The sequence below is a fragment of the Watersipora subatra genome, chromosome 4 (genome assembly GCF_963576615.1).
Source record: "Watersipora subatra chromosome 4, tzWatSuba1.1, whole genome shotgun sequence".
NCBI classification, from domain to species: Eukaryota; Metazoa; Bryozoa; class Gymnolaemata; order Cheilostomatida; family Watersiporidae; genus Watersipora; species Watersipora subatra.
Window position 1 is genome coordinate 63,348,542 of NC_088711.1, and position 12,178 is coordinate 63,360,719.

The 12,178-nt window shown below is 37.4% G+C and overlaps 1 protein-coding gene across 1 annotated transcript in view; it reads left to right on the plus strand.

The window, feature by feature from the left end:
- Nucleotides 1-12,178, plus strand: part of LOC137393504 (poly(A)-specific ribonuclease PARN-like) — a 59,417-nt gene extending 47,239 nt beyond the window's left edge. Inside the window, exon 18 of the mRNA XM_068080080.1 lies at nucleotides 11,700-12,178. Coding sequence (XP_067936181.1) covers nucleotides 11,700-11,755 — 56 coding nt within the window. The 3' untranslated portion in view covers nucleotides 11,756-12,178. The remainder of the gene's footprint in view (nucleotides 1-11,699) is intronic.

Here is a 12,178-nt window from a genome sequence, read left to right on the forward strand (position 1 = left end):
TCGCATGCCCTTCCCTCTACATGTACCCTTGGATGCCCTACCCTCTACATGTACCCTCGCATGCCCTCCCCTCTACATGTTCCCTTGCATGCCCTGCCCTCCCTTCTACATGTACCTACACACGCTGTCTACATGCACCCACACACGCTGTCTACATGCACCCAAACACGTTCTCTCTACATGTGCCTTCTACATATAACCACACTTTTTACGTGTAACCACCCGTGCCCTCTAGGTGGACCCACATGTCCCATCTATATATACCCGTGCGTGCTCTGTATGTGTACCTATGCATGCTCCCTACATGTACCCATGTGCTACATGTGTGCCCTATACATGATCCCACACACACTTTGTGTGTACACGTGCATGTCCTCTTCGTATACACGCCTTCAACACGCAGGGAATTGAAAAACATCTTTAACCAAATTAGGTTGTGAAAGACCAGCTAAGTAGGAGCACTTTTAGCTTGTGTTGGTTGTCCTATGAACTTGGTAGATAGCTCCGCTAGTTAACTCTTGTGTGGCGCGCAAAGCCCCACAATGGCCTTTTCATTGCTGATAGCTTCTGGGTAGTGGCTTCTATTTGCTCACCTTTTGTATGCTGTAGTGCAAGCCAATACTGACTAGTCGGGGATTCCCCATTCCATTGCTTTTCGCTCCAAAATAAATGCAACAATCACAAGCCTGCCGTTGGTTGGCTCCTCTAATAAGACTATGTTGGCCCTAACAACTGTCACAATAGTTGTTTTAGAAATTAGCGTTACTCCATGTTATGCAGACGAAAGCATCTACATGCCTATATAATAGCTATGGGTGATGCTATACCTTTGGTCATTATAAAGGAGAGGCCAAGTTAGCATATTTTACAAAAATGACTTTGGATATTATTTTGAAGGGAATATATTGTTGTACAAGATGGTATGTAGTTTAAAAATTAGCCACGCTTCACAACTCGCCAGACTCACTAAAATCATAAGCCCCTGCCTTTTTCAGATCATGTCACACAGGGAAAGTCATTGAGGGAGAGAAAATGTAGTAGCTTATTCAGTAAAGCAACCAATTTCCAATTAATGTATATACCGTAAAACCTCTAATTGAACGCCATGGCGCTCTATTTTTCAACTCTTCCTCTGTAGTGGCGGTCAAATAGAGATGGCGTTCAAATAGAGGCTGGCATTGTATTTTTCAAATGGCTCGTCAGAATTTTCAAAAGGTAAATTTAACCCTATTACGGGCGAAGCGAATGTCGCCTATATTTTGCCCTCATTTTCTGGTAGAGCGATATTAAACCTTTTGGATGCAATAAATATGCTAACTTACCTCTGACTTATTAAAGATCTTTTAATAAATATGCATCGAGAAACTGAGAAATATCCCTACGAGTCGATATCTATTGCTTGCAATTGACCTGCGATAAATTTATAGCCAGAGCTCTTCTTTGCAATTTGTTGGCATTTTCAATTTTTATTTCATTCTAAATTTGAAGACATATTTTTATTTTGTCCCTATATTTACCAATGTTGCTTAAAAGCTCATTGCAGTGTTTGCACTCATTGATATGTTTGCTACAGTTTGCAGCCAAAATTAGCTTTTTATGTACACTAGAAGAGGAGTTTTGGGCATCGATCCATTATAAGCTTTGTTAAAGGTTGACTTGCAATAAAATTCACATTACAGTTATTTGGTATCAAAAGGATCACCATCTCTTACTCTGCTGTGTTGTAGGTGCAAAATATATGTGAAAATATGATTACAAGCTCTTAAAAGCTAAAAAATGAACAGTTAATCGCCGCCATCACAAAACCGCCGTAGATTGAAATCAGTTTATTTCTCTGGCGTAGTCATTACATTTGGTTATTGTTTTGTCACGTGATGTTCTCACGTAAATTGAAAGACCAATAAAAGGCTCAATATAAAACTTCTCGTAGCACTAGTTTATGACAAACACTTCGGGTTTTACCAAAGAGCCCTTACCAAATATAGACGCTCGCTAGTTTACAGTTTTGTTTCGGCTTGGCCTAAATTTCTAGTCGTAACCTGATTATGTGACCCATACTTCCTGCGAAACAGTGCGAATAATTTCTGCAGCATTTTTCGGTTATCACAGGTGACCAACAGGCTCTTCATGTTTATCAGAGGACGATATGCACTCCTTCAAGCTAAGGTTAAAAATTAAACAAATTTTTACGGTAGGTTTTGAGATATCAGTACTCAAAGTAACAGCATCACAATGATGGTAAAACAGACGCGTAAGAACAATAGACATGGTTTTATTGCATGCGTGAAGTATATTTGTGAAAATATTTCGACGAATGAGGTTGTGTGATAGTAAACAGAAGCCATCTTGTACAACTACGTCCCGTTTGAGCCGTTTTGGAAAGAGATTCTAATCTACGGCGGTCTCGTGATGGCGGCGATTAACTGTTCGTTTTTGAGCTTTCAAGAGCTTGTAATCACATTTCCACATATTTTGTACCTACAACACGGCAGAGTAAGACATAGTGAATCTTTTGATACCAAATAGCTGTAATGTGAATTTTGTTGCAAGTCAACCTTTAAACCATAACTGTCACAAACAACTTTTATTGTGTTTATTAAGTAAATCAGACACGCTGATTCCGATTTTGTACTCAAAATAAAGATTAGTCCACTAACCTTCAAAGTCATTTAGGCTTTTTTAAAGCGCTTCAATACCCGTTTCGAAAACAACACAATCGGCATTACAAGCTCCGCCCATAAATATGTGACGAAACCTAGCTTTTTCAGAAACGGAAGTTAGGAATGTTTAGTCCGATTTAGAATAATAGAGATGGGTGTCTTAAAACCCATTATTATCTAAATCCAGCCTGTAAAATAATTTCAGTTTTTTATGAAAGGGATATTAACTATTTAAAATTGCTCGCAGCTTGTTACATGACATTTAAATGGGCTGGACGCCGAGAAAAATGAGCTCAAAAAGCGCGGTTTTATCACAAGCTAGCGTTGTTATCGCGCTTTTTAAATATGCAATGCTAACTAGCTTATCTACCTTTCAGAAAAGACTGATATTATTTTTAAGGCTGAATTTAGATATTAATGGATTTTAAAACACCCATCTCTATTATTCTAAATCGGTCTAAACATCCCTACGTAACTTCTGTTCTTAAAAAGCTAGGTTACGTCACGTATTTATGGGCGGAGCTTGTTATGCTGATCGTGTTGTTTTCGAGATCGATATTAAAACGCTATAAAAAGTCCTTCGTTACTCTGAAAGTTAGTGGCCTAATCTTTATTTTGATTACAAAATCGGAATCAGCACGTCTGATTTACCTAGTAAATACGATAAAAGTTGTTCGTGGCAGTTATGGTTTAAGATAACTGCAAGGATGCTATTAAATAACATGCTGTAATTCTGCATATTTAAAAGTTATATAATGATAATCTGTCAAATGATATAAATATGTATTCATGAATAAGTGACATAAACGAACCATAACTGAACCATGCAGAAACAAAAATTAACGTTTTTAAAACAAAAAGATTTGCATCGTTTGCTCAAATATCTGCATTATTATTGTTGCTTTCGATGGAACGAACATCTTCTAGCTGTCCAATACTTTCCACAATATCTTCTGGCCTCAACTCTTCTTCTGCACTGCTGAACTAGTCGATATTAGCGTTCAAACAATTTTTTGCAGAGCGAAAATTTTACGCGATGCATTTAGCACAAATACAACGCGTAAAAGTTTGCTCGCTAACCGTAACCTTTGGCCCAAAACTTGCAAACCGTTTTTTATATGCATGTTCTTCGAAGTATTAAGACAGCATTAAACAATGAACTACTATTAGTTTGAAATAGTCAGTAGTTCTATGGCGTTGCTTTGAAAGTTTATCTATCATCATAAATTTGAACCGGTTTTATATATGTAGGCTACTTCGAAGTAGATAGACCGCGTTAAACAAGGAACTATTATTAGCCTGAGACCGTTATTGATTATTTCTATGGTGTTGCTTTCAAACATTAAAAGAAAAAGCGAAAAGCTTTGGAGTTGGACAACGAGAGAATTGATAGTTATTAATGTAAACGATTCATTATTTATACGATTTTGTAGACACTTTTCTACTGATCACTTGATATTATAGGTTCATAAAGATTAAAGATAGACATAGTGGCGGTCAAATGGAGGTGGCGTTCAAATAGAGAGTGGCGCTCTATTTTTCAACCCTTCTCTCGTAGTGGCAGTCAAATAGAGGTGGTGTTTAAATAGAGGCGGCGTTCAATTAGAGGTTTTACGGTACTCACATGTTGGAATTATTATTTTGTTATGGTTATGTGATCTAGTTTTACTTACTTCTAATAAGATAGCGTTTTCTTCATCTGCGTGCCTAAATTTAGAATTAAAAAAATTAATTTGTTATTGATTAAACTTAAATCTGGAATTGTATACTATTGAAAATGTATTTAGTTTTTCTTAGCAGCTTGCATTGGATGATTGGTTCACCTTTGCATATTGACCAATGGGTTCATCGTAAAGCAGCCAATTGTAATAACCAAGTGATCTCAGCAGATTCGGTTCCTTTTAAAAAATTGTTATTAGTGATTTGAGACGCTTTTGTATTCTCTACTCGTACCCTAAACATGGAGCTACCTTGTACATGCTGTGATCATTGGTATCTGACCGACACGGTAAATGCTTTTTGAAGGTCTAAAAATAATACCGATGAAACATTTCTAGCATGAGTTTAATGCTTTTTATATAATGCAAAAGTTCAATAGCATAGAATAAAACAATCTCAAGCAACAGCATTTGCTGATGTATCGCCACACCTGTGCTTATTCACTATAGATAGACCTTACGGACTTGCTTATTCTGTACCATTGTGTACCCAATCATGTCAAAAATTACCAATTTATGAAACTGTCATTGTATATTAGTAAATATACTTAGTGAATCTTTGTGAAGCATCTTTAAATGAATCAGTCAATTGTTAGCCGGAGCAAATAAGATAGCTATAAAACCATTGACACGGGTAAATAATTAATTGGATACAACAAATTACTTCAACCCAATGCCAATGCTTGTAATTGTTTCTAGGGTTGCTACTGCCTGCGTCTTCTTCTATTCTCTCGTCTTTTTCTATTCTCTCGGCGTATCACAGATTTTTCAATAATTGCAGTTTTGTCGTGCGTGACATGGAGGGGGAGGGTGTTCTGCTGCGTTTCAAACAAATATTTAATAGAGAGCCACTAGCGAGAGGAGTTTCCTAGATTAACGGCTCGATTCGGGAGACAAATATGGCTGGAGTTGCTCGTTGCTTATTGCTTGAAGCCTGAAGGGTAAACATCTTTAATAAAAATGTTTTTGTTGCAGATCTTCTGGCAGCCTATTGCTTGCTGTTGAAATGTTGAACCATCAAACCAGTTTAAACTTGCTTTTAAGTGAAGCAAACCTGTTGACTAAATAGTTTTATTTTTACACTAACAATTACGGCTGATGAACTGTCTGTAAATGAAGGGTATGAACTCCTTAGCAGTGTTTCTCTTTTCATAATCAGTGTTGGTGTTCATAAACGGCAACCATTGCTGGAGACAGTACAAGCAGTTGGTGTGAATTACTACTTTCTGCTTCCATATATGATTTTTTCACAGACCTTGCTTGATATAAATACTTAGCCAATGTAATCTACATTAGCCAATGCTGACCTAGTGATGTCGTAATGCTGCTTGGCTCTTGCCAAATGTGTGTACCTGCTTTTGGCATAACATTTCTGAAGTAGCAGCCATCAATCATATCTACATTATACAGCGATCTTCATTGGTTCCTCATTTGCAGCAGGCTCTTGCCTGAGTTTAAAAGTTGACTTGCAACAAAATTCATATTGCAGTTATTTGGTATCAAAAGATTGACCATATCTTACTCTGCTGTGTTGTAGGTGCAAAATATGTGGAAATGTGATTACAAGCTCTTAAAAGCTCAAAAAGCAAAAATTGAAAGGCCAATAAAAGACTAAATATAAAACTTCTCGTTGCACTAGTTGATGACAAACACTTCGGGTTTTACCGAAGAGCACTTACCAAATATAGACGCTCGCTAGTTTACAGTTTTGTTTCGGCTTGGTCTAATTGTCTAGTCATAATCTGATTATGTTACCCATACTTCCTGCCAAACAGCGCGAATAATTTCTGCAGCATTTTTCGATTATCACAGGTGACCAACAGGCTCGTCATGTTTATCAGAGGACGATATGCACTCCTTCGAGCTAAGGTTACAAGTTAAACGAATTTTTATGGTAGGTTTTGAAATATCAGTGCTCAAAGTAACAACATTACAATGATAATGAAATAGACAATAGAACATGTTGGAACATGTAAGAACAATAGACATGGTTTTAGTGAATGCGTGAAGTATATTTGTGAAAATATTTCAACGAATGAGGTTGCGTGAAAGTGTAAACAGAAGCCATCTTGTACAATTACGTCCCATTTAAGCCACTTTGGAAAGAGATTCTAATCTACGGCGGTCTCGTGATGGCGGCGATTAACTGTTCGTTTTTGAGCTTTTAAGAGCTTGTAATCACATTTCCAGATATTTTGCACATACAACACAGCTGAGTAAGACATAGTGAATCCTTTGATACCAAATAACTGTAATGTAGATTTTGTTGCAAGTCAGCATCTAAGATTACAAGAGTTTAGACCAGCGGTGCTCAACCTTTTTAGACATGTGATCTACTTTTATATTTGCCTGCCTTCAAAGATCGACTAGTCTAGCGAAGCCCCAAAACAAAAAATTAAAAACAAACTTGAGCCTGTAGTGGTGAGCCTATCACCTTTATTAAGTTCCACATATATGCTTATATAATGCAGTGATCCAGTAAGTAACATAATTTTAAAGGAAAAACATTCATTCTCTACCTTAGTGAGAAACCTGGCACTGGGAGGATGCAGCTAGTTTCTTATAGTCAGGGTAGTAGCAGGTTGTTGCAAGCCTCATACACGCCAGTAGGTGGTCATCTGTCATGGTGGATCTGTATTTTGATTTTATTATCTTCATGTAAGAAAATGCAGATTCACACAGGTAGGTTGATCCAAAGCAGGCTGATAAATTAAAAGCACATCTTCTTATGTTTGGATACTTCTCCTCTAACAACAATCCCCACAATTTTTCCCTCTCAGTGGTTGCCCTGGATTTCATCTCTATGTCATTTTGAAGGGAGACTATTTCATTTTCCAATGCAGTTGTATCCAGCTGAAAGAGTGCTCCCATTTTGAAGGCAATGTCCTCCACATCTATGTCTGTGGCAAATGGGAAACACATATATGTGGCAACAGGCTCAACTGATGCAAAGTCATTGAAGCGCTTGTCAAACTCTGATGAAATGCTTTGCACCTGCTGAATGTAATGTGCACTATTGAGTTCTGCAGAGGTTTTGCCCTGACGCGCAAGTTCGGAGTTCATGTGTTGAAAGTAGCGCAAGTCCTGGCGTTCAAGCTTGGTTGAGATCAGCTGTAACTTGCGTTTAAATGCGTTCACAGAGCTGATCATGTTAATTACATTTTTGTTTTTTCCCTGCAGCTCTAAATTCAGCTCATTCAGAAGAGCAGTAATGTCAGTAAGGAAAGCCAAATCCATGAGCCACTGTTCATTTTCAAGCTGTGCATATTCCGCATGTTTAGATTGTTTGAGAAACTCTTTTACATCAGGCAATAGCTCTCTGAATCTTTCCAAAAATCTACCTCTGCTCAACCACCTCACATCTGTATGAAGCAGCAGATCTGTGTGTTCTGCGTCAGCCTCTTCCATATGAGCGCGGAAAAGTCTCCTCTGTAGGCTCCTTGCTCGAACTGAACAAACAATCTTCATGACAATATCCATCACCTCCTGCATGTTTAATACTTTCCCACATAAAGCCTGCTGGTGGATGATGCAATGATAATGAATAAAGTCTGGAAAAGTGTCATTCTGTTTGCAATGAGCTATAAACCCATTACTACAGCCCACCATAGCGGGTGCCCCATCGGTTGTAATGGAAACAAGCTTACCTAGCGGCAGTTGGATTTTGTTAACGAACTCCATGAATGCTTGAAATATGTCTTCACCTCGTGTATGTCCTTTAAGAGGCAAGATGCAAAGCAGCTCCTCTTTTGCAGTCATGTTATCGAACATCATTCTTATGAAAAGGCACAACTGTGCCACATCCACAGAGTCTGTTGACTCATCAAACTGAAGTGAAAAACACTCACACATGGCAATATCTCTCTGCAACTGGGCTGTGACGTTCTTCTCTATTTCCTCACATCGCCTTGTCATTGTACTTCTCGATAACTGAACGTTTTTGATTGCGGACATGATTTCATCTTTGTTTTTAAAATCCACAAACAATGAATCAGCAGCTTCCATAAATGCTTCCTTGACCATTGCTCCATCTTGAAATGGTTTCTTATGCTTGGCAAGAACTTGGCAAACTCGATATGATGCTATCTTAGCTGCTTTGCCTCTCGTATTTGGCCTGGTAAAAATAGACTGCTGTGCAGCTAGTTGCGATTTCAATTCCTTTAATTTTATTTTCCTTAATTCACTTTGGGCAGGAAAATCATTCTCGTACCTTTTATGCATGGTTGTGAAATGCCTTTCGAGGTTACCCTTCTTAGGAAGCGAGATGATGGCTTGGCAGATGAGGCACATGCATTTAGAGTTGGAAATGACAAAGAAATAATCCTCTTCCCATTCCTTGTGGAAGTGATAGGTTTTTTGTCGTTTCAGATTTGTCTTAACACTCATTTATGGGTTTATGTTTTTATTCAAAAAGAAAAAACGAGATCGACTGCTAGCAGAAAGCTGCATAACATTTTAACAAAAGTTATTTTGGGTGCATGAAGAACTATACACGGTTTTGTATCGAGTGCGGACCTATCGGCTTTTTCTGCGGTCCTGTGCTGGGAACTTATGAATGGCGTTCACGTGTATTTTTGTTGGTCTTGAAATACACAATCAAACACGACTATACATAAACAACGATAATAGGTAAATAATGTTATTATTAAAACTACTTTTTTAGTGCAGTAGTTTAGTAAAGTGCTGTGCAGCAATAGTAGTTGCTGCTAGTTAGTGAATAATTATTATTTTATGTTGTAATTATATGTTATCCTAAAATCATCCCGCGATCGACTGCCAAGCACTTGAAGATCGACTGGTAGATCGCGATCGACTGGTTGGGCACCCCTGGTTTAGACAATGATGTGATAGCTGGTTAGACCTGGCAGCGGAAATGCCACGCCTCCAATTGATAGTATATTATTGAGACACTAACTTTCAACTTCTACAAACCTACTTCAAAAATTAGCTAGGGTTACTTAACCATCACAATTTTACTTCTCCAATTTTTACTTTGTTGGTGATTCCCATATATTAGAAGTTTTCCTTTCCTAGATGTTTAAAAAAACTTCAACATTGTATACCAAATAATTAGGAAATCCAGTTTTTGAATAATAATTAATTTTTTAATTATTATTAACCCTTTTGCAGGCAGAGCGACATTATTGTCGTTTTGCGATACTGACGACAATGGGAAGAGCGACTATTTTGTCGCCGCATGAAAGTTTTTTTAAATCGATTTTTGGTTGGTTAATAGCCTTTTCTGTTAAATTTTGTTACTACTAGTAAACTACAATATATTGGTCGTTGTTAGAAACTAAAAAATAAGCCGTTTTGAGAAAAAAACAATCGTTTTTCCAATATTAAACGAATGAAAAATCTGAAATAAAAACGTTTTTAAATAAAATTGGTAATTTTGTTTGTAGCTTGTTTCTGCTTTTGTTTCTGCTTTCTGAATGTTTTCCCAGAGTGCAACAACTTTCTTTTAGTGCCATGGCGCTCTCCAAACAAAATTACCCACGTCTCTCTAATGCTGCAAGGAGTAGTAGTGTTAGTGCTAGCAGTAATAGGATAATATCAGCTGATTGTGATAATCTTTTTAATCTTTTTAACTTGTGAATCTGGTTCAGATTGTGACTGGAGAGATTTTGCATCGGAATCTGAGAGTGAAAGTGATAGAGAAGCTAGTGACAGTTTTCATACTCATGGAGGTGGCAGTGATGCTAGTGCCTGGACTACTTATCAGAAATTTATATACAGTGAAACTCGAATAACTCAAACTTCAAGGGACCGAGCAAAAGTGTTCGAATTATCAGAGCGTTCAAGTTATCAGAGCACTGTCACAAGTCCATGTATTTACTTATTTATTAGTAGATACTTATACAATTTATAATATAAATCAAAAGCACAAATGGCTTGTTTCAAATTAAATGCTTCTAATGTAAAGTTTAAAACGTTTTTATCAAAAAGTATAGAGATTTTTCTATCACTTGAGATTGGTTCGTTGTTTGAGGTGATGTTATTGCCAAGACGTTTTTTTTAGATTGACATCGGCAAAACTTGATCGTTGTTGAAATGCTCAAAAGAAAAAACATCTTTTTCTTTTGAGCGTTTCACCCACAATCAATTTTGCCGATTTTTCTTGAAGTTTATGCAAAGATTACCTCACTTTACCTCGCTTCCGAAGGGCGATTGCTACGCGGATGTTTGGTATAAATCAAATTTCACCAAACCTTTAGAAAAGTCGTTGACAAAAATATTTTGCTGATGGTGGTAATAACGACGCTTATGAATTACGAAAAGTTGAGGTTTACCTCTATGGCTTGGAATAAAGTGATTTTCTAAAGCGATAGCAACCGTTTCGGTAGCCGTTGGGCAAAAAACAGTTCGAATTAACAGTGTTGAGTTCGAGTTATATAGAGCCATTTATCATTGCGTGGGAACGGACCAAGCAAATCCATTCGAGTTAACCATGTGTTCGCTATATCCGAGGGCGAGTTATCCATGTTTCACTGTACTAATCAGGCCTCTGCAAGAGCAAATGCTTCCAAAAGCACCATAGCTAGAGAAACAGTTATGAGAAGAATTGACTTGAAACACGTTTATTTGTATTTACCTGTATCATAAACACATAATACACATTTACAATATCATAAATAAGAGTGTATCAGGGATTTTTTAAAAATCGATTTTTGAAAAATTTATTTGCGCAAGGGGTCTCAAAAAACCCAAAAAAAACTTGCCTGCGAAAGGATTAAAATTTAAACTTCTTTGTTAGTTTAGACTAATATAAAAGTCCTCTAGTCAATATTTATTTTTTAGCCCTAGTTCTAAGCTTCAAAAAGGTTAAAAATGGTTCAGTTCAATGCAAGTGTATGTAAATTTTCTGAACAAGTGCCGCCACCGGAAGTGAGGCTTTATATAAAACGATGTTTACACGATTGTCTATACTCTTCTATGTTCTACTCAGGTTCTTGCTGCAGCGTCTGTTTAGCTTGCCTCTCCATACATTTATAACTTCCTCCTCAACAAGGCCAACCGCGTTGAGTCATTCTAAAGAGGAACCTGTGCTAGTTTTCAAAGTGGACTGTGCAGGTGTTTCTTTATGATATACACGTATAAACTGGAGGTAGTTGGAGAGGAGAACTGCCTTGTTAATTCAATCACGTTTTGTTTGCATTTCTCCATTTTGCCCGATTCTGATATTCCTCGTTGGTTTGCGTAAAGATAACTAACCAATTCTCTGATAGCTGTATTTTTGAAGATTGCTGTTGAAATGTTGTGTTGTTTAGTCTCTGACCAAGCCTACTTGTGACTAATAGAGAAGCTCTTTTTGTTATAGCCGCTGCCCAGACCTCTCTCAAAGCTGACAAACTCTTTCAAGAAAGTAATTGGTGAAGAACACTAGAGGTAATCGCATATGTTAAAGTCAATGAACAGCGTCTTGCGTGTCCGTAATGTTATGGTGGAGCCGGGAAGAGTCACTATCTGCATGGCAACCTCTGCGTGACAAGGCATTTTGGCTGGTCGCTTGCCCTTATCAAAGTTCAAATAAAGCTTTTCAAGTATTTTTCTTGGAAACTGTAACAGCTGATAACATGTTTTGAAATAATTACTGGTGCATATCAAGGAGTTCAGGACCAGTCATAAATAGGTCATCCATCATATATAGGTCATCCAAGGCTATTGCTTTCAGTAGATTGTAGTTTCTGTGCAAGGCGCAACGTCTAAATATATGCTGCGCAGCTAGTGGCCAACTTATGAAAAAAAAACATCTGGCATCTCTATTGTTGTATTCTTATATACACGTATATGACATTC